The sequence below is a fragment of the Ranitomeya variabilis genome, chromosome 3 (assembly GCF_051348905.1).
Source record: "Ranitomeya variabilis isolate aRanVar5 chromosome 3, aRanVar5.hap1, whole genome shotgun sequence".
Taxonomy (NCBI): Eukaryota; Metazoa; Chordata; class Amphibia; order Anura; family Dendrobatidae; genus Ranitomeya; species Ranitomeya variabilis.
In genome coordinates, this window is record NC_135234.1 from 402,975,418 (window position 1) to 402,995,583 (window position 20,166).

At 42.5% G+C, this 20,166-nt stretch overlaps 2 protein-coding genes across 4 annotated transcripts in view; one reads left to right on the forward strand and one right to left on the reverse strand.

The window, feature by feature from the left end:
• The window catches only part of LOC143816164 (uncharacterized), a 589,616-nt gene that overhangs the window by 128,165 nt on the left and 441,285 nt on the right, over positions 1–20,166 (reverse strand). The window lies entirely within an intron of this gene.
• MED13 (mediator complex subunit 13) overlaps positions 1–20,166 on the forward strand; it is a 136,196-nt gene that overhangs the window by 72,379 nt on the left and 43,651 nt on the right. For 2 of the 3 annotated variants that reach the window (XM_077296211.1, XM_077296213.1), the window contains exons 8-14: positions 3,762–3,872; positions 7,346–8,035; positions 10,492–10,702; positions 17,149–17,233; positions 19,122–19,243; positions 19,380–19,464; positions 19,760–19,953. In XM_077296211.1, coding sequence (XP_077152326.1) covers positions 3,762–3,872; positions 7,346–8,035; positions 10,492–10,702; positions 17,149–17,233; positions 19,122–19,243; positions 19,380–19,464; positions 19,760–19,953 — 1,498 coding nt within the window. The remainder of the gene's footprint in view (positions 1–3,761; positions 3,873–7,345; positions 8,036–10,491; positions 10,703–17,148; positions 17,234–19,121; positions 19,244–19,379; positions 19,465–19,759; positions 19,954–20,166) is intronic. The other variant, XM_077296214.1, reaches the window with a different exon arrangement.

Here is a 20,166-nt window from a genome sequence, read left to right on the forward strand (position 1 = left end):
GATTCTGAGATTGTTTTTCATGACATATTGTACTTCATGTTAGTGGTAAAATTTCTTTGATATGATTTGCGTTTATGAAAAAAAAAAAACTGAAATTTTGCAACATTTTTTTTTTTTTATTTAGCAATTTTCAAACTTTTAATTTTGTGCCCTTAAATCAGAGAATCATATCGCACAAAATGGTTAATAACATTTCCCACATGTCTACTTTGCATCAGCACAGATTTGGAAACACAATTTTTCTTGTGAGGACGTTATAAGGGTTATATGATACCCTTAAAACACAAATTTTATTAAATATGATTTTAAAATGCCAACAACCAATGGCACACCAAAAAAAGAAAACACACCGTGAAAAAACTGGGGTGGGGGAAGAGTCATACCCTAGTATAAGTCTGTTCTGTAGTGCTGCCTATCTGCGGGGGTTGGCACCCTGGGGGAAACGTTATGGCGCCCCCGCTCGGCGACGGCTGACCCTGGGGTCCCTAATTTGACCCTGATCGACCCACAGGGTCCCTCTACCCACACAAAGTTGTACTGAAGGTACCCCTATAATCTATACATAGGTCAGACCTACAACTAGGGAGACCTAAACCCCACACTGTGCAAGATAAAAACAGATGGAGAACATGTAATTAAGGCGTTTGGTGGCGAAAAAAATGCAGAATAGCCCTGATATGTAGATGCTCTTAGGCATAAAGATGGCCTATCATGGATTGCCCCAATATCATTGGCTCCCGCTCAGGTGCAATAACTTTCACTCAATAGATGCAATTGTGAGCATATCAGATAGTGAGTAATATGTGCCAAAATAGATTTCGTATGCGCCTAATGTTGCAGGAGCTAGAGCATATAATCAATGTATATTTCGATACTCATCATTTCAGGTGTATTGCCGCTCGCCTTCTGTCTGCTTAGCCTCAACGCGTTTCGCCTCTAAATGGGATATCCTAACATCCCCACATGAATATGGGGCACCTGAATAAGACATCATTGTAATCTCCCCTCCCCCTCCCCTGAGGCCCCCCCACCCTTTTTTGAGAATTGATACGGGGCCAATATCTAGAAGGTTGTACCTTATGGAGGTGGGACTTTGACCATCTTTATCTAATGTCTTTGGAGAACAATAACAGCAAATCGAATCTGCATTCAAAATAATGGCACTGTGTATATCTTGTTAACACAGAGTTCACAGCTGCAGGGGATATAGCTGTGACAGATAGTCATATATATACTTTTTTCTTGCTGCAACAAAGTAGTAGATGGTTACACGTAACATGTGACAGAGCGTTCCACTTTACGCCTGCACAGCAGTGTCATGTCTTTTTAGACACCCGACATGAGGGGATGGCTGGAACGCAGTTATCCTGTAAGCTCTGCACCGAGCGCAAGCGCACCAGGCATATAGCAGTTGGAAGCCTGTGGAACGCAGGGAATCTGTTAGTGGTCCACCGGATGCATGCGCACTATATGAGGATGAAGCCCTATACTGACGCACATCGTATATCCCCCGGAAACGAGGGACGTCGTATAGCTTTATGTGTATGAAACACTAGGAAGCGCTCGATAGTGCAGTAGTCATATGAGGCGGAACCTTTCTCCCCAGCAACGCGGGGGGCTGCTTGCGGGTGCACTTTATACCGGAAGACAGGAAGCATCGATACTGCAAGTTCCGGTGCCCGGCTATTAAAGACTGAGGTAATGGTATGGCGATTCAATGCTATCATAACTCATCGAGAAACATGACAATGTAATCGGGCCTCCTGATGAGCCAGAGAGGCGAAACGCGTTGAGGCTAAGCAGACAGAAGGCGGGCGGCAATACACCTGAAATGAGTATCGAAATATACATTGATTATATGCTCTAGCTCCTGCAACATTAGGCGCATACGAAATCTATTTTGGCACATATTACTCACTATCTAATATGCTCACAATTGCATCTATTGAGTGAAAGTTATTGCACCTGAGCGGGAGCCAATGATATTGGGGCAATCCATGATAGGCCATCTTTATGCCTAAGAGCATCTACATATCAGGGCTATTCTGCATTTTTTTCGCCACCAAACGCCTTAATTACATGTTCTCCATCTGTTTTTATCTTGCACAGTGTGGGGTTTAGGTCTCCCTAGTTGTAGGTCTGACCTATGTATAGATTATAGGGGTACCTTCAGTACAACTTTGTGTGGGTAGAGGGACCCTGTGGGTCGATCAGGGTCAAATTAGGGACCCCAGGGTCAGCCGTCGCCGAGCGGGGGCGCCATAACGTTTCCCCCAGGGTGCCAACCCCCGCAGATAGGCAGCACTACAGAACAGACTTATACTAGGGCATGACTCTTCCCCCACCCCAGTTTTTTCACGGTGTGTTTTCTTTTTTTGGTGTGCCATTGGTTGTTGGCATTTTAAAATCATATTTAATAAAATTTGTGTTTTAAGGGTATCGTATGATTACATATACAAAATTACTACCCCACTATATTCGTTTAAAATATGACGTTATAAGGGTTAAACATTCTAGATCATATCAGAGGAGAGAGAAATAAATGGGAAATCAAACTTTTTTTTTTTTTTTTTGCAGTTGCTGTTACAACAATGGGGACTGTAAAAACCAACCTGAATCATGTTCTCCGGGGTCTCGGCTACACCCGGTAGCAGAGTCCCTTGAGATTTTCCAAAGCTGGGGGGCGCTATAACCTTATTTTTCAGCACCGTTAAAAAGCGGTGCTGAGGAATAAGTACCCTTAACTGCCGCTGTTAAAAGGGGCATTGGCGGTTGGGAACTTCTCACAAGTTTTTCTCCATATAAACTAAACACCTTTTAAAAGCTTTCGCAATCTAATTTCTGGCTCCCTTGCAGATCCAGCCATACGCTAATCGGGCTGTCTGGCCCGATGGTGGTTTTGATCTGTGCTTCAAATCTCCTCCCTGAAATAGGCAGCCCTCCTGTATTGATGGACAGGGCTGATGTCTCCTACGTCATCAGCCCAGCGCTGCAACTCTCGAGCCTGTACGATTGAATCCCAGACCTGCACAGGTGACCATCGCTGAGTAAAGCCCTGTAATATACATACACCATCGACCGCTTCACTCCAGGGTCATCAGCTTAAAGTGAAGCATACTTGCGCAGGTCTGTGCATCTACTCCACACCTTCAGATTTGCAACGTTGAGTGGATGATGTAGGAGAAATAATCAACCTACTTCAATATAGGAAGGCTGGCAACTTCAGGGTGATAGAAGGCGCCGAGCACAGATCTGCAGCACCCATTGAACCATACCGTATCAATTTGCATCTGTTGTTGAAGAATTTTAAAAACCCTTTTTCATGGATCTGTTGGATAGTCGTATACACAGATTCCTGCAGTGATCTGAAAGACAGATAAAAGCTGCTGTTTTGTGTTTATATGGGGCAAGTCTGCTGACAAGTTCCCTTTTTAAGACAGTAGTTCATATGTATGAGGCAAGATATTTATAAGTGCATGTTTCTATGTGTCATGTATAATCAAAGAAAGGAAACATGTCTGCGTTTGTATTTCATTATAAATGGCCTGCAAAGCAGAGAATTGTGACTGATATATTGACACTCTTCCATATGACAGGTAACAATTAATTCATTGTCCAGGAGTATTTGTATAGGACAGCTGTTGGTATTTTACTTGTAAACTTCATGCCTCTCCTAATTTGTTTGGTATATGGGGAGAGAGTATAACTATTGTTTTTTTTTTTGTTGTTGTTCATACTGTAATTGTTTTTTGATATAACAGAAGGAAGTTCTCTGCTACTACTAATGGGGTGTGTGACGATGAGCCATCTGACAAAGCTACAACCTGGGATTTTGTAGAAGCTACACAAAGAACAACTTGTGTCTGTTCAAGGTAAGCACAATTCACATCCCTCACAACTCAAGATCTGGAAATGTTTCCCTGGGCAATCTCCCTTCATTAGGGTATGTGCACACAATGAGGTCAATCCATCAAGCCTAGCCTAGCTCACACTATGACAGTCTTGATGGCGTGTAGAAGGGGTGCCAAATTCATTAAAGGGAATATCTCCACATTTGAGAAATCTGACCTATTAATGTGGGCATACAGGTTATAGATGCTGAAAAAAGTTCTACCTGTGTGTCTCATATCAGATGCATTGCTGATAAATTCTCTTTTGAGTTCTTCCAGGCTATAGGGCATTATCTGCCTCCTTGCTTCCTTATTTTATCTTTCTCCTCCTACATCGTCACTATGTCCCTGTGACGTCAGGTGAGCGGCTAGAAATCTTGCACCTGTGCATTCCGACTGCCAATCGCGCCTGTTCATTGTTCCGCTCTTCTATGGGCATTGACTTCACTTGTTTTGCACAGGCGCCAAAGAGTTACTGTAACGTGTTCTCCAGCCCACGGAAGAGGTACAAATGGCATAATTACTATGCATGATGGGTGCATGGAATTCAATAGTTCACCTGTTCTGCACGCTGGCGAACGCTAGGAGCAAAAGTTACAGTAACTCCGCTGCCTGCGCAAAACAAAAGTGAAGCCCATAGAAGGGCGGAAGAGTGGAGTGACTGGAGTTGCAATATGGCGGCGCGGGATTTCCGACTGTGCACCTGACATCACAGGGACAGTGTGACTGTGGGAGGAGAAAGATAGGATAATGAAGCAAGAAGGCAGTGTTATCTTCCTGGTAGTGTCCTCCCCATAGCCTGGAAGAGCTCATTTACATAAAGCGAAAAAAAGATTTTTCCATAATAAGACATCTGATATGAGACACACAGGTAGGACTCTTTATAGCAGTCTATAACCTGTATGCCCATATTAAAAAATGAGATCACTCTAATGTGACAGAATTCCCTCAAGAGGCGCATGAAACTTAGTGAATTCAACGCCTTCATTCAGTGGCGTGTGCCTCTGTGTACTGCATCAGAAATGCTACTCCAGTTAATGACTGAAGTAGCATTTCTGTCTTAAAAAAAAAAGCAATCAAAAACACTTCACTGTTCATGAATCGGATGGGCTCCTCCCCAACTCTGCCTATTTCGGTGGAGCTGATTAAGAATGGTGTGAAAATGACAAGTCACAGATCTTTTTTGCATCTCAACTCAGCTTTTATGTTTTTTTTTGTGGCATGAAAGTGTCAATGATTCGGCCTTAATGTTGTTTTGGCTTTTTTTTTTTTTGGTCCCCCCCCCCCCCCAGAGAATGCTACTTCTAAAGCTGAAAAAGCTCTAAGCGCTCTAAAGAGCATTCATATTTCTGAGTCATTTTTTTGAGCATCTTTTAATCACTTTAGGTATCTACAGTCGTCAAGCAGTTAAAAGAAGTTGTTGCCTAGAATTGCAAAGAAAAAAAAAATCTGGAAAATGCCAGTTAAAAACAAAAATGCTCATAAAAACCGATTATAAGGATTATTCAGAAGGGGGGAGAAATCACATGCATTTTATTAAAGTGTTTTTGCTTGAAAACCTCGTCTGGTTCGCCCACATAGAAAAGAAGTTCCTAAGACGTCCACTGGAACTGCCCTGACTAAAGTCCTCAATGACCTACTAACTGTCGAATCCAAGAGACACTATGCTGTCCTCCTCCTCCTGGACCTGTCCTCTGCTTTCGACACAGTGGAACATTCCCTCTTACTACAGATTCTCTAATCTCTTAGCAGCACATACTTGGCCCTATCTTGGATCTCGTCATAGGTAACAGACCAGACAATCCGCGTCTCCAACTCACACACCACCTCCTCACCTCGCTCCCTATCTGTTGGAGTCCCGCAAGGTTCAGTCCTAGGTCCGCTGCTCTTCTCCATTTACATCTTCTTTGGCCTGGGACAGCTCATAGAGTGCACGGCTTTTAGTATCACCTCCATGCTGATGACACACAGATCTACTTGTCTGGACCCGATATCGCCTCCTTACGAACCAGAATCCCAGAATGTCAGTCGGCTATTTTATCTCTCTTCTCTGCTAGATTTCTAAAACTGAAGGCCATGTGCACACGTTCAGTATTTTTCGCGGTTGTTTCGCGTTTTTTCGCTATAAAAACGTGATAAAAATGCGAAAAAAACGCTAACATATGCCTCCTATTTACAGTGTATTCGTCATTTTTTTGTGCAAATGTTGCATTTTTTTCAGCGAAAAAATCGCATCGCGGAAAAAAAAGCAACATGTTTATTAAAAATGCGGAATTGCGGGGATTCCGCACACCTAGGAGTGCATTGATCTGCTTACATCCCGCACGGGGCTGTGCCCACCATGCGGGAGGTAAGCAGATTATATGCGGTTGGTACCCAGGGTGGAGGAGAGGAGACTCCTCCACGGACTGGGCACCATATAATTGGTCAAAAAAAAAAGAATTAAAATAAAAAATAGTCCTATACTCACCCTCTGATGGCCCCCGAAGTGTTCCCGCCTCTCCGGTGCATGCTCTCTCTTCCGTTCCTATAGATGGTGTGGTTCAGGACCTGTGATGACGTCACTGTCTTGTGATTGGTCACGTGACCGCTCACGCGACCAATCACAAACCGCGACGTCATCGAAGGTCCTGAACCACACCGGCATCTATAGGAAAGGACGCCGCTGATGAGATTGGCTGTCTGCAGAGGGTGAGTATAACCATTTTTTTTAATTATTTTTAAACATTCTATCTTTTACTATAGATGCTGCATAAGCAGCATCTATAGTAAAAAGTTGGTCACACTTGTCAAACAGTATGTTTGACAAGTGTGACCAACCTGTCAGTCAGTTTTCCAAGCGATGCTACAGATCGCTTGGAAAACTTTAGCATTCTGCAAGCTAATTACGCTTGCAAAATGCTTAAAAAAACGCGAAAAAAAAAACGCCAAAAAAAATGCGGATTTCTTGCAGAAAATTTCCGTTTTTCTTCAGGAAATTTTTGCAAGAAATCCGGACGTGTGCACATACCCTACCATGGACAAAAACCAAATTCGTTATCTTTCCCTCATCTCACTCATCAGACCTATCCATCAATGTCAGTGGTCCCCAGTCCCACAAGTAACCCTTGACTCTGCTCTCTCCTTCAAACCACATATCCAAGCACTTTCCACTTCCTGCCGACTCCAACTCAAAAATATTTCCTAGATCCGCTCATTTTTTTTTAATTAAGAATTTGCAAATACTCATCATCTCCCACCTCGACTACTGCAACCAGTCCTGCCTCAGCTAAAATCCTAGCATAGAGCCTTAGGTCAGGAATAGAACAGACATTTATAGGACATTTCATAACTTTCCCAAATTCTTATGAAAACATTTACAGCTCATCCTTCACTAAATTACTTAAAGTATTATCATTTGATATAAGCTTGTTACTGTTGACTAACTTTTTTTTCTTTTATTAATCTGATTTCAGGCACAAAAATCTGAAGCAGAGAAATTCAGGTCAGCCGTGTCAGGTGACACCCGTGGGGCCACAGCAGCAAGCGGCTCAAAAGCACAAAACTAATGAGAAGCAGGAAAAAGGTGACAAGCCTCAGAAGCGTCCACTTACTCCATTTCATCACCGTATTTCTCTTGGTGATGATGTGAACATGGAACCTGATCCTACAAACCAGAGACTTGGAATACGCTCTCAAGATACTAGGGGACGTTTCTCAAATATCAGGCCAAGCGATGTAGCAAAAACTCCACAATTGCATGGTAATGAGATGAGCAATTCACCTCCACCACCTCCACTGAGTCCTCATCCCTGTGAGGTTTTAGATGATGGCGGTGAAAATGTAAAAAATCCATCAACCCCTCAAAGTCAGCATTTTTATCAGATGCCTACTCCAGATCCCTTAATTCCTGCTAAAGCAATAGATGAACGAATAGATGGCATGTCTCAAACCTTTGCTCCTTCTTTTACTGAAGTCCTGGAACCTACACTTTATGTCGGCACTGCCGTGCACATGGAGGAAGGGGAGACTGACAACACCTGGAAGTATTATAAGGTCCCGAAGAGAAAGGAATCCGAGTTTCTCCCTCCATCACTTCCAACTGATAAAGTGAGAGATGATGGTTTTGGTTCTGCTGGAAAGGACAATAACACTTCTGTTACAGAGTAAGTACTAAACATGTAGTTTGATATTTAATGTGCGTAAGTGGTCAATATGCGATTACATTTGTAAGCTCAGTTGTACATTGAAAGTCTGTAGGTTAGATGGGGTTGAGACAGATGTATTTCATGGTCAGTATATGGACGACAATTCATGCCTGGACTGATCGTGGGTCTCCCAACCCAAACTTACTGCCTTATATGTGTCTATAGGGCTGTAAGTTGGAGTTGGTGAGCCATGCCTCCAGACCGGGCATTGCAGTCTGTATATAGAAAGTGAAATACACTCGTGTAAACCCAGCTTTATGATCTGATACACTTGCCTACCGTTAGAGGTTGTCCACTACTGTTTCATTGATGACCTTTCCTTAGGATAGGTAATCAGTGTCTGATCGGTTGGCACCCTCGCCTACCAGCTATTTTGGTTGGTGGCAGAAGCCGCTGCTAGCCGCATCTGCTCTGTTGTGGCGCTGCTCAAACTTCTGGTAGTGGCCGCAGCAGGGTATTGCACATCTTGTATTGATTTGAATAGGAGGCGGATGTGCAGTACCCGGCTGCGGCCACTACCAGAAGATGGAGTAGCTCCACTATCGAGCTCCTCCGGTGACGCCAATGACAGCTGATCTGCGGGGGTGCCAGGTGTCGGACCCTGACCGATCAGACATTGATTACCTATCCTAAGGATGGGTCATCATTGAAAAAGTAATGAACAACCTCTTTAAGGATTAGGCCACACTTGGCTGACTTTAGTTGCATATGGGCAGCATAATCTACATGTTTCTCAAGCTGTACTGGGCTCATATGACAATATTTTATGCTCTGGAATCTGACTGGCCTGTCATTACTACATTACAACCGCACTACTCGCTTTCCTCGGGTCCGCTGGTGAGTCTTGTCGCTGATTCCAGTGTCTGGCTTTGGCTGTGGTGCTGACATCACATTGACAGGGTGACAACGAACTGGTGATCTCATCAGCTTAGTACCCATGTAGACAAAACAAACCCGCTCCCAGATTGGCTATCAATGTGACCTCAAGTGCCTCAGCCAAAGCCAGACACCGGGAACAGTGCCGAGAGAGTCACTAGTAGATCTGGGGAAGGCGGGTACAGCATGTTTTGTTGCTTTATACTAACCTGCTGCTGGCAAATAACATTTTCTGAAAGGAACCTGCTCCTTTTAAGGAATCTGCTAGCAGATTTTTGCTATGTAATCGGAGAGCAGCATATTGTATACACGGAGACCCTGATTCCAACAATGTATCACACACTGGCCTGTTGTAGTCTCAATAAAAATCACTGTTTTATTAGCAGGAGTTTATCACTAGAGGTTGTGTCTATAGTTCTCCTGCTCTGTGTAGCCACCCTCCACTGATTGTGCCTATGCAGAAAGCAGCCAGTGTACACAGCTGCCAATCAGTGGTGATGGGGTTATACAGAGCTCTGCATTCAGAGAACTGCTGGATCATCAAAACCTTCAAAAAGAATCTGAAGACTCACCTCTTCCGACAAGCCTACAACCTGCAGTAACCACCGATCGACCAAACCGCTGCATGACCAGCTCTACCCTCACCTACTGTATTCTCACCCATCCCTTGTAGATTGTGAGCCTTCGCGGGCAGGGTCCTCTCTCCTCCTGTACCAGTTATGACTTGTATTGTTCAAGATTATTGTACTTGTTTTTATTATGTATACCCCTCCTCACTTGTAAAGCGCCATGGAATAAATGGCGCTATAACAATAAATAAATAAATAATAATAATAATAATCTGTAGCAGAGAAAACTGATTATCAAAATAAAAGCAGAAAGCTCAGTCCCTAAGGGCTTTGTCCCTAAATTATGCTGCTCTCAGATGGGGCAGTAACAAAATATATGTATATGTATGTATGTGTATATATATATGTATATGTGTGTATATATGTATATGTGTGTGTATATATATATGTATGTGTGTGTGTGTGTGTGTGTGTGTGTGTATATATATATGTATGTATGTATGTATATATGTATGTATATATATATTACATATACATATAATAAATTATATTATATTTATTTATAGCAGCATGGTGGCTCAGTGGTTAGCAATGCAGCCTTGCAGCGCTGGAGACCTGGGTTCAAATCCCCAAGGACAACATCTGCAAGGAGTTTGCATGTTCTCCCCGTGTTTGCGTGGGTTTCCTCCAACATGCCAAAGACTTACTGATAGGGAATTTAGATTGTGAGCCCCATCAGGGACAGTGATGTGTGCAAACTGTAAAGCGCTGCGGAATATGTTAGCGCTATATAAAGATTATTATTATTATAAGGACATGGGAGCTGAAAGAATGCTGCCATCAGGTCTGATACTTTGTCCTTCCATTATTTACTGACCTTCGAGGAGAGCCAGATTATTTTCCTTTTATCCTCTATGCAACGACTTTATTTTCTTTTTTATAAATATTTTCATTTTCTCTATGATCCAGGTTAGTGGTGCAATATAAAAAGCCATTGAAAATTTCAGAAGAATTGCTCCTCAAGTATCAAAGTAAGAACGAATATGTCCCAATGGCTGTATTAGATAGCGATCAAGAGCATGATCCCTACGATTTTGTGGATGGAGATGAGGAATATGTATTCTCTGATGCCAAAAAGGATAGACCGGTGAATGAAAGAGATGTTGGAAAGAAGCATAAGGTATGTTCAGCTTTGTTGAGTCTGCTTGTTAAATGTGGCATGTCATTTATTGTGAAGTCATCATGGCCGCCTGTTTGTAACAATTATAAACTCTATAAGTCATAACGATTGTGCTCATACAAACAAAATGATCCAAATTAAATTGGTTGGACAACTTATCAGATATCCACAAGATAGGGGATAATTTGTTGATCGATGTTTTATCTTGAACGACATTAAATTCATTCTCTATCGGGCTTCTGGAAAATGCCAAGTGCAGCGTCCGCAACCTCATAGGGAATGGATGGAAGACAGGTTGCACATGCCCGCTGCCACTTCATTCAAATGGGATAAAGATCTCCCATTCTATCGTTGCAAATCACAGTGGTTGGATTTCTCCACCAATCAACAAATTATTGTTCTTATCTAATGGCTAGGTGATGACTTCTTTTTCCTGAACGTCTTTTTTTAAAAAAATTTTTGTGTGTATTTTCTTTAAGAATTATCTGCAATATTTAGGATAGTTATCCACAATTGGAGACTACTCAGATCTCAGCTGTTTATTCCCTTAGATGCTGCAGTCAAAACAGGATACAGTATCAATGAAGTTTTAAAGCAAGTGATTACCGGAACTTGGCTTCTGATTGGCCACCTAGGCTGCCAGACATTTGGCGGGACTTTGCCATTTTATACACCTATTAGCCCATAGCAATTTAAGGGCACATGCACATATCCATAGAGGTACCGGAGCGCTCTGTTGTACCCATCTTCCTACAGTGGGATGCAAAGTTTCTCGCTTTTGGACCAGACTCTGTATATTGCACCCACTTTGCTTTTAGAGCTTACATTTTAAGTCCTTTGAATACTCCATTACCAGTAAAGGAGCTGTACAATTTTCCTATGAGTGTGCATGAGCCCTAACAGTAATGTTTTGCTTTAAGAATTATTCCAAACCATATTGGTGTACATTTTTACACCATCAAGGATTCTAGTGGGACTTAAATAATTCTATTAAAATGATAGTTTACAATTTGTACAATCGATGGGATGTGATCTTCAACTCATCCCATTGGCATCCAGTTGAGGATTGTAACCCCCTGGCTAAAAAGTTTAGATTTACAAAATGTAAAAGTGGGACATGTCTACATATCTCAAAAATGGAAAGGCACCAAGAATGAGGCAGAAAAAAAAAACTATGCAAAATCTAAGGGAACAGCAGCATTTAGACTAGGATATAAAATAAATTACATATTTGTGACAAGTTTAAGGCTGTGTGCACACGTTGCTGATTTTTCCCGATAAAAACGCTATAAAACCGCAAAAAAACAGCATACAATATGCATCCCATCATTTAGAATGAATTCCGCATGTTTTGTGCACATGATGCTTTTTTTTCCGCTAAAAAAACGCAGCATGTTCATTAATTTTGCAGGTTTTTTGCGGATTTCCCACTATAAAATGCATTGGGAAATGTCCGGAAAAAAACGTGGCAAAAACGCATGCAGATTTCTTGCAGAAAATTTCAGGTTTTTCTCAGGAATTTTCTGCAAGAAATCCTGAACGTGTGCACATAGCCTAAAGTAGGAAATTGCTATGCACACTGTAAAAGGGAGGTGTTGGAGGAGTGTATTGTGGTCCAAGTCGTATGTGAAGGAATATCCACCACACTCTCAAAATCGATATTTGTTCGGTCTCCCATGACAGAACCACTAGAGAGGGGATCTGCCTTTCAGGGACTGGAAACTTAGGCTGGTTTCACACTTGCGTTTTTGTCTGCAGCGTTTTTTGCACAAAAAACGCATGCGTTTTTTTTTCCTATATTTAACATTGAAAACGCATGCGTTTTTTGCACATGCGTTTGGTCGCGTTTTCAAACGCATGCGTTTTTTGTCTGCATGCGTTCATTTTCAAAAATGCTACCTGCAGTATTTTCTTGCGCGTTTTTTTGCCGCGAAAAAACGCATGCGTTTTTTCGCGGCAAAAAAATGCATTGCTGTCTATGTAAACGCATGCGTTTTTAAGCACATGCGTTTGTTTGCGCTAAAAACGCATGCGTTTTTATAGAAAAAAAACAGAAAACACACTGAAAAGCCACCCACCACCATCAAGGTGATAAAGGGATCCAAACCCTAACCCTAACTCTACCCCTAACCTCACCCCTAACCGTTTAATGAACATTTTCTGACAGTCATATTGCCACGTATTTAAGTGCCACGTATCACGTATTTCAGTGCCACGTATGCCACGTGCCACGTATTTAAGTGCCACGTGCCACATATTTAAGTGCCACGTGCCACGTATTAAAGTGCCACGTGCCACGTATTTAAGTGCCACGTATTTAAGTACCACATATTTAAGTGCCACGTGCCACGTGTTTAAGTGCCACGTGCCACGTATTTAAGTGCCACGTGCCACGTATTTAAGTGCCACGTATTTAAGTACCACGTATTTAAGCACCACGTATTTCAGTTGCACGTATTTCAGTGCCACGTATTTCAGTCACGTTTAGGGTTAGGGTTAGGGGTAGGGTTAGGGTTTTCTTGTGTTTTCTTGTGTTTTCTTGTGTTTTCTTGTGTTTTTCTATAAAAACGCATGCGTCTAAAAAACGCATGCGTTTTACCGCGTTTACATGCGTTTTTCACACATGCGTTTTTTTTTAAAAACGCATGCAGATAAAAACGCAAGTGTGAAACCAGCCTTACAGACCTAAAAGGGCGGCACCTCTCTCACTCATCAGTTGGTTTCCTGTCCCTGATGGGGAACCTTGGTCCTTCAGACATACTTGTGAAGATCAACTGATCTTCGGGTTGGTTCAGGCAGCCGGGGTCCTTGGAAGCGCCACGGTGGGCCGGGGATGATAACCAACTCCGGAAGGTCTGCACCGGAAGAAGGTGAGTATTCTCCTGCAGTAGCTGCGTGGTTCCCGGTGTGGCACCGCCGGATGCATATGGGAACGTCCGGGGGCGTGCCGTGTGAATCGACCGGGGCGGTCCGAGGGTTCTGCTGGTGATGCCTCCTGGGCTCTATGGTCGCGCACCCGGGGCTGTTGGGCTATGTCGAAGGGGGGGGGGGGGACTACATCACTCGGGGGTTTGTAGTCTTCCCCTTATTTCTCCTAATCCTACTAAGGGAAAGAAGTGCACAGGAAAGTCAAGACACAAGGAACGCGCCCTTTGCAGGTCCCCCTTGCCGGACTCCTGTCCGAAAAGATTGTCAGTCCTGTGTGCAGCAGAGTGTAGCTGAGGAGACTCCTAACTTCGCTACAGCCTAAAATAAAATATTAGGGCGAAAGTGATGGAGTCCTTGATGTGGCTGTCCCAGGGAGAATGTTCTAAGGGGAGAAGGAAAGGACGGAGGACTCGGCTCCTGGACTCAGACTCCTCATTGACTTTATTGGAGATGAGGACTCTTCCGTTTCATCTCCTTCAGCATCCTCTTCTTCGGAAGATGACTTTGGCAGCTTCTGTTTCCCCATAGACCGAGTGGATAAATTAGTCAAAGCGGGCAGAAGCACTATGGGGATAGTAGAGTCTAAGCCTGACCTTTCTGTTCAGGACATAATGTTTGGGGAGCTAGACCAAAGGAAGCGCAGGTCTTTCCCCTTAAACGAATAGATCCATTCTCTGGTGGGCAGGGAGTGCAAGAGGCCAGAGATGAAATGCTCCCTTCCCCCAGCGTTAAAGAGGAGATACCTCTTTGAGGACCCAGTAGCAAGAACTAGGGATAAGGCCCCAAAACTTGAAGGGGCAGTGGCGAAAGCATAAAAAAAAATCTCTTTGCCATTTGAGGACCCTAAAAGACCATCTGGATAAGAAGGCGGACACGTTTCTTAAGGGGCATGGGAAATGTCAGCAGGAGCCCTAAGGCCAGCAGTGACATCTACATGTACGGTCAGGTCAATGATGATTTGAAGAGATCAGCTTGAGACTCAATTAAATAGAAAGAGCCTTACAAGAATCTATTCTAAAACCCTTTCCAGTGATTCAGGGTGCCGCGGTGTTCTTGTCAGATGCCTCTGTAGACTCGGTCAGGATGGTTGCTAAAGCTATGGGCCTCTCAAACGTGACTCGGAGAGCATTATGGCTGAAGTGCTGACCCGGGGTAATCAGGCCAGGTCTAGACTATGTTCTATTCCATGTGAGGAGGATTACATCTTTGGATCGGTCCTGGATGAGCTTCTGGAAAAGGCAGATGATAAAAAGAAGTTCCCCAGTCCGTTAGCTTCTTCCTACAGGCGTCCCTTCAGTAGGAGGAGTTTTAATTGTAGGAAACCTTCCTGGGACCGAGCCAAATGGGATAAGAGGAAAAGGAAAAGTATGGGGTTCATGTTTGGGGGCTCCTTTCGAGAGCGTAAGAAACAACCCCAATGACTTCCTGCCTTGGTGGGGGGTAGGCTATCGGCCTTCTACCCGGCGTGGTCAAGCATTACTAATAGTGACTGGGTTCGTAGCCTGATATCATAAGGGCTGAAATTAGTTTTCTTCTGTCCCACTGGACAGGTTCATGATGATAACCCCTTCCTGGTCATCCCCCACGGAACAGAGAGCCCTGGAGGTTGAGGTCCTGGAACTATGGCATAAAGCAGTCCTGGTTGAGGTTCCTGGGCAAGAGGGGTTTTATTACCCTCTCTTTCTGATTCGGAAGCCGGATGGCTCTTTCAGGACGATCATTAACCTTAGAGCTCTAAATGGATTCTTGGCAGTACGCCCCTTCAAAATGGAATCTATTGGATCAGCAATAAAACTAGTCTTTAATGACTGTTTTAAAGTAGTGTTGGATCTAAAAGATGCGTACTATCACGTGCCTATTCACGCATAATCAGCTCATCAGCGGTTCCTCAGAGTGGCGGTAGTCATTAGGGGATCGGTTAGGCATTTCCAATTTAGAGCTCTTCCCTTTGGTCTTGCCGTGGCCCGTCAAGATTTTACAAAGGTGGTAGCCGAGGTCATTGCCCACCTGCGTGAAACCAATGTCTTGATTATTCCCTACCTCGATTTTTATTGTAGACAGGTCAGCGGATCATTGCTCAGCTCAAGTAGAGAGGATAATGGCCACTCAAGAGCACTTGAGGTGGTTACTGAACATTAAAAAAAATCTCGGCTACAGCCCTGAAGGGTAAAGCAGTTTCTCGGCTCAGATAGAGCCCTTAGGGGGTACCTGCAGGGACTGGTGACCTTGTCCCCTTCTATACGTTCTCTGAGGTGGTGGTTAGACCGGGATAATCTGTCCAGGGGGGCTACCTGGGAAAATCGTATAACTTGGGTGGTCACCACAGACACTAGCCCTAAAGGATGGGGGGCGCATATGAGGGAGGTCGTAGTCCAGGGGTTATGGGGAGAACAGTTAGTTTCTCCTACGCCTCATTGGGGGACACAGGACCATGGGTGTTATGCTGCTGCCACTAGGAGGACACTAAGTAGACAGAAAGATTAACTCCTCCTCTGCAGTATACACCCCTTCACTGGATACAATTTCTTCTAACCTGAAGGAGCTAATGGCAGTGGAGCTGGCTTTAAGAAGGCTCCTGGAGGACAGGGTGGTACTTAAGCTAGATCCAATTTACTTGCTCAAAGTAGCCTCAAAATTCCGTAGGTCACAGGAAATAGTTCTCCTTTTCTTCCTTCCCAATTCTAGAAACCAGAAAGAGATGAAGCTTCATACACCAGAATTAGGAGGTGCCTGTTAGAGTATTTATAACCTATGTACGTCCATTTCACATGAAAAACCGAAGCAGTCAACAGTATGCTTCAGAATTCTCACCTTTCTGTAAATTCAGACACATTTTGTATTGAACTTCTCTCGATTTATATCACGAGTCAACTTTTTTTTTATTTGGGGGTCATCACTATTTGCAGGTTTGTGGCATGGCTATGGGCTCCAGTGTGGCTCCTGCCTAGGACAAATGATTTATGGATCACTTCGAAAAACAATACGTATACAGCAATAACCTATTCTGTACACACGCTTGTTGGTATAGATAGATCAATGATATATTTTACATATACAATGGTCCTGTTGACACCCTGTCACAAGCTGTTAAACTTAATTCCATCTGGACAGAAATTTACTTTAACACCAAGATTTCTTTTTTTGGATACTCTAGTGGTTAAAAATACTGATGGGAATTTATCTACTGACGTTTATTTTAAACCAACGGACCGCAATAGTCTACTTTTCTACAGCAGTTTTATTCTGCAACCTTTTGATAAAGACCAGGGATGGGTAGAAACGTCTTAAATTTTGTCACCAACCTGTCCCATTTGGTTCATGCTACTTTGATATGTACTTATCAATAAATAGGTAAAAATATCTTGGAAATAGCGATTTTTGAGTGCGGTGGATTTTCCTTCACATGTTTTCTGCTGGGTAGGCTGGTTATAGAGTAAATCTGTGCTATTTATGCATTGTGCTACACCTCTTCTGCTAATGCTTCATATAATGATGTATATTTTTTTTTTTTTTTTTAGGCAGAAGATGGAATGTCCAATGTTTCTGTTTTATCCCAAGAAGGTGAAGACCCTATGTCATTATTCAACCCTTCAGTTAAACAAGGTTAGAGATGTAAAGCTGTTATTTACACACATATGTGTATACTGTAGATAAAGAAACACTAAATATAGAAAATGCACAAAAACGAGATATCTCTTCCTAGATCTCCTTTCCTCTTTTTATGCCTTATATTTCAATTAAAAGTGAAAAATATAAAAAAATCTTCCTAATCCCAGGAGATTAGCTATGTCTTCCTCCTCGTCATTGCATTGTCCCGTTTCTGGCTGGCTGTAAGACTGCAGCAGAAAACTCTCTTTATGCCCTGTATGTAGTACTGCAAAATATTTAAAAACCTGTCGCAATGAAATTGCAGTCCAGTCTGCAGGCAGCATTATATGGAGCAGCAGGAGCGGAGTAGCTTGAATTATAGTTTTGTGAGGAAAAAAAATCCGTATGCACTGGAAAGCGGGGAAAAAAAAAATCCAAGTGTGTTTAAATTGCAAAAAGTGCATTCCTCAATTATTGTTTGGTTTTTTTTATTTACCATGTTCCCTATATGGTAAAACTGATCTGGTAGTATTATTCTCCAGGTCAGTATGCGTACGCGGATACCAAACTCGCGTAGTTTTTCTTTAAGTGGTGAAAAAAATTTAAAATTTTAAAAAAATTGTCACCATATTCGGAGACTAGCCATTTTCAATTTTCAAGATATCGGGCTGTGTGAGGGCTTATTTTAATTTTTTCCACCATGAGCGACGTTTTTATGGATACCATTTTGAGGTAGATACGATGTTTTGATTACCTCTTATTGCAATGTTGCAGTGGCCAAAACCCCCCCCCCGTAATTCTAGCCTTTCGGTTTCTTCTCATTATGCCATTTACCGATCAGGTTGATTTTCTTTCATATTTTCACAGAACGGACTTTTATGAACCCAGCGATACAAATTATGCTTTTATTTAGTTTATTATTAATGAGGGCAAAAGAGGGGTGGTTTGAACTTTTTCTATTTTTTTTCTCGTCCACATTTTAGTCCCCCTTATGGGACGCACCTGAGATCGGATGTGCTATATATAGCAGTGCATTAGTAGCGAAAATAAGTCAGTTATGAATACCAGCCAAACGCTGGCTTTCACAGGAGAATAGTCATGAGGAGCACGGATGTCTTCAGCAGACCCCCGACTATTACGGCCATCTGCACCCAGCGATCACGTCATAGGCGCGCTTAAGACCACGTGGAATGACACGCTACTCTGCCATCCTGGGCTAAATGCCACTGTCAGAGATTGACAGGCATGTAACAGGTTAACAGACTGTTAGAGGCAGATGATGGCTGAATGCTTCAACCATCATCAGCTGGGAAAGATGTGGGCTTGGCTTGCGTTGTGAAAGGGTTAAATGACTGGCCCCCGCCATGATGCACAGAGCGCCTGTACGTTGAACAGTCATTCTGTGCTGACAGTCACTTTAAGCTCTGTGTCCTCAGCTATCCCACAACTGAAAATGTCACAGATCGACAAGAAATTAGTCTGTGTTCTTTCAAATATTTCTAAAAGAAACATTGTGGGCAAGATAATCTCCTGTCTGCTTGTGTCATTCGTTTCTACGTTTAGTGTTACTTTATTCACATATGTGTGTGATAACATTTTACATTTGGGGAGTTTATCTTGCTAATTTTATGAATAGTATATATATTTGAGACTTTCCCTCACTAAATGATAAATAGGTTATGTCAGGTATTGTGCTTCCCTAAGGGCAGCCTGAGATCGGGGCAAGATACCGAGATCTGTTTCTGTGACTTGATTTGATGTTTAAAGCTGGTTAAGTGCTGTACACGTATCTACCTGTGCAGTGGTGTATTGCTAGATGGGGGTCTCTAAAGTATAAGTATCATGTTTTCTTAAAAAAAAAAAAAAAAAAAAAAAGAAGAAAAAAAAAATCCTTTTGTTACAGATGCTCAGAGATCAGCTGCTCATGCCCGCACAGCCTCCACCAGCCTCTTTCATGAAACTGACCTTGTGGTTTCCTACACTGATCTGGATAATCTTTTTAATTCTGATGAAGATGAGCTTGCGGTATGATTTGCTTCTTGCATAAACAAGTACAAGTATATAATCTGATGTTTTTATGCAATTTTTTTTTTAATACTATTAAATTTTAACTTGCAAAATCTAAATTTAATGTTCTTTTATATAATGATTTTTAATATAGCCCGGAGCAAAAAGAACTCTTAACAATGATGACAAGGCCAACAAAGAGTCAAAATCAGGAAATTTGGACCCTTTGTCCTGCATAAGTAAGTGTTTTCAGCTTTACATGCAAATTGTGGGTTTTCTTCTGAAGTTTCACTATAGGCAAACTGCGGCTGTATCATAATATATTTATAACCCAAATCACTTCCTATGAAGGTTTGCATCAGGTGTTGGATAGAAAATGTTTCTGTGGTTGCTGTGACTGGTGCCATTGCCAGAAAGTTCAGTAGCTTTCCAGTATTCTGAGAAAGACCAAAATAATTGTTGTGGATTACTTCTCATGCTCTTTCCCTCTCTGCTGTGCCATATGGGCTTTATATGAATTTTTTTTTTTTGCAGGTTCAGTTGATCTTCATAAAATGTACCCTACGCCACCATCCTTGGAGCAGCACTTGGGCTTCTCGCCTATGAACATGAACAGCAAAGATTATGGTAACATTGACACTACGCCGGGAGGAACAACTTTTGATGGAACACCATTCAAAATAGAACCTGACGAAGGATTCTGTAGCCCAAAACATTCAGAAATTAAGGTGATTTCTTTAAACCTTTACTTGTATGTTTTACTTTCCTCTACAGTTGGTGTCATGTCATACATTTGTACTCTTGGTGCTTTTTCCCTTAAAGTTTATGCCAAGCACTGATTATGACCAGTCGCGATCTAGATTGGTTGGTTGTATGCTTTTGTAATTGCATGAATTAATGTTTTTATGCCATCCGATAAGTCACTGGGCAAAGTTCAGAAA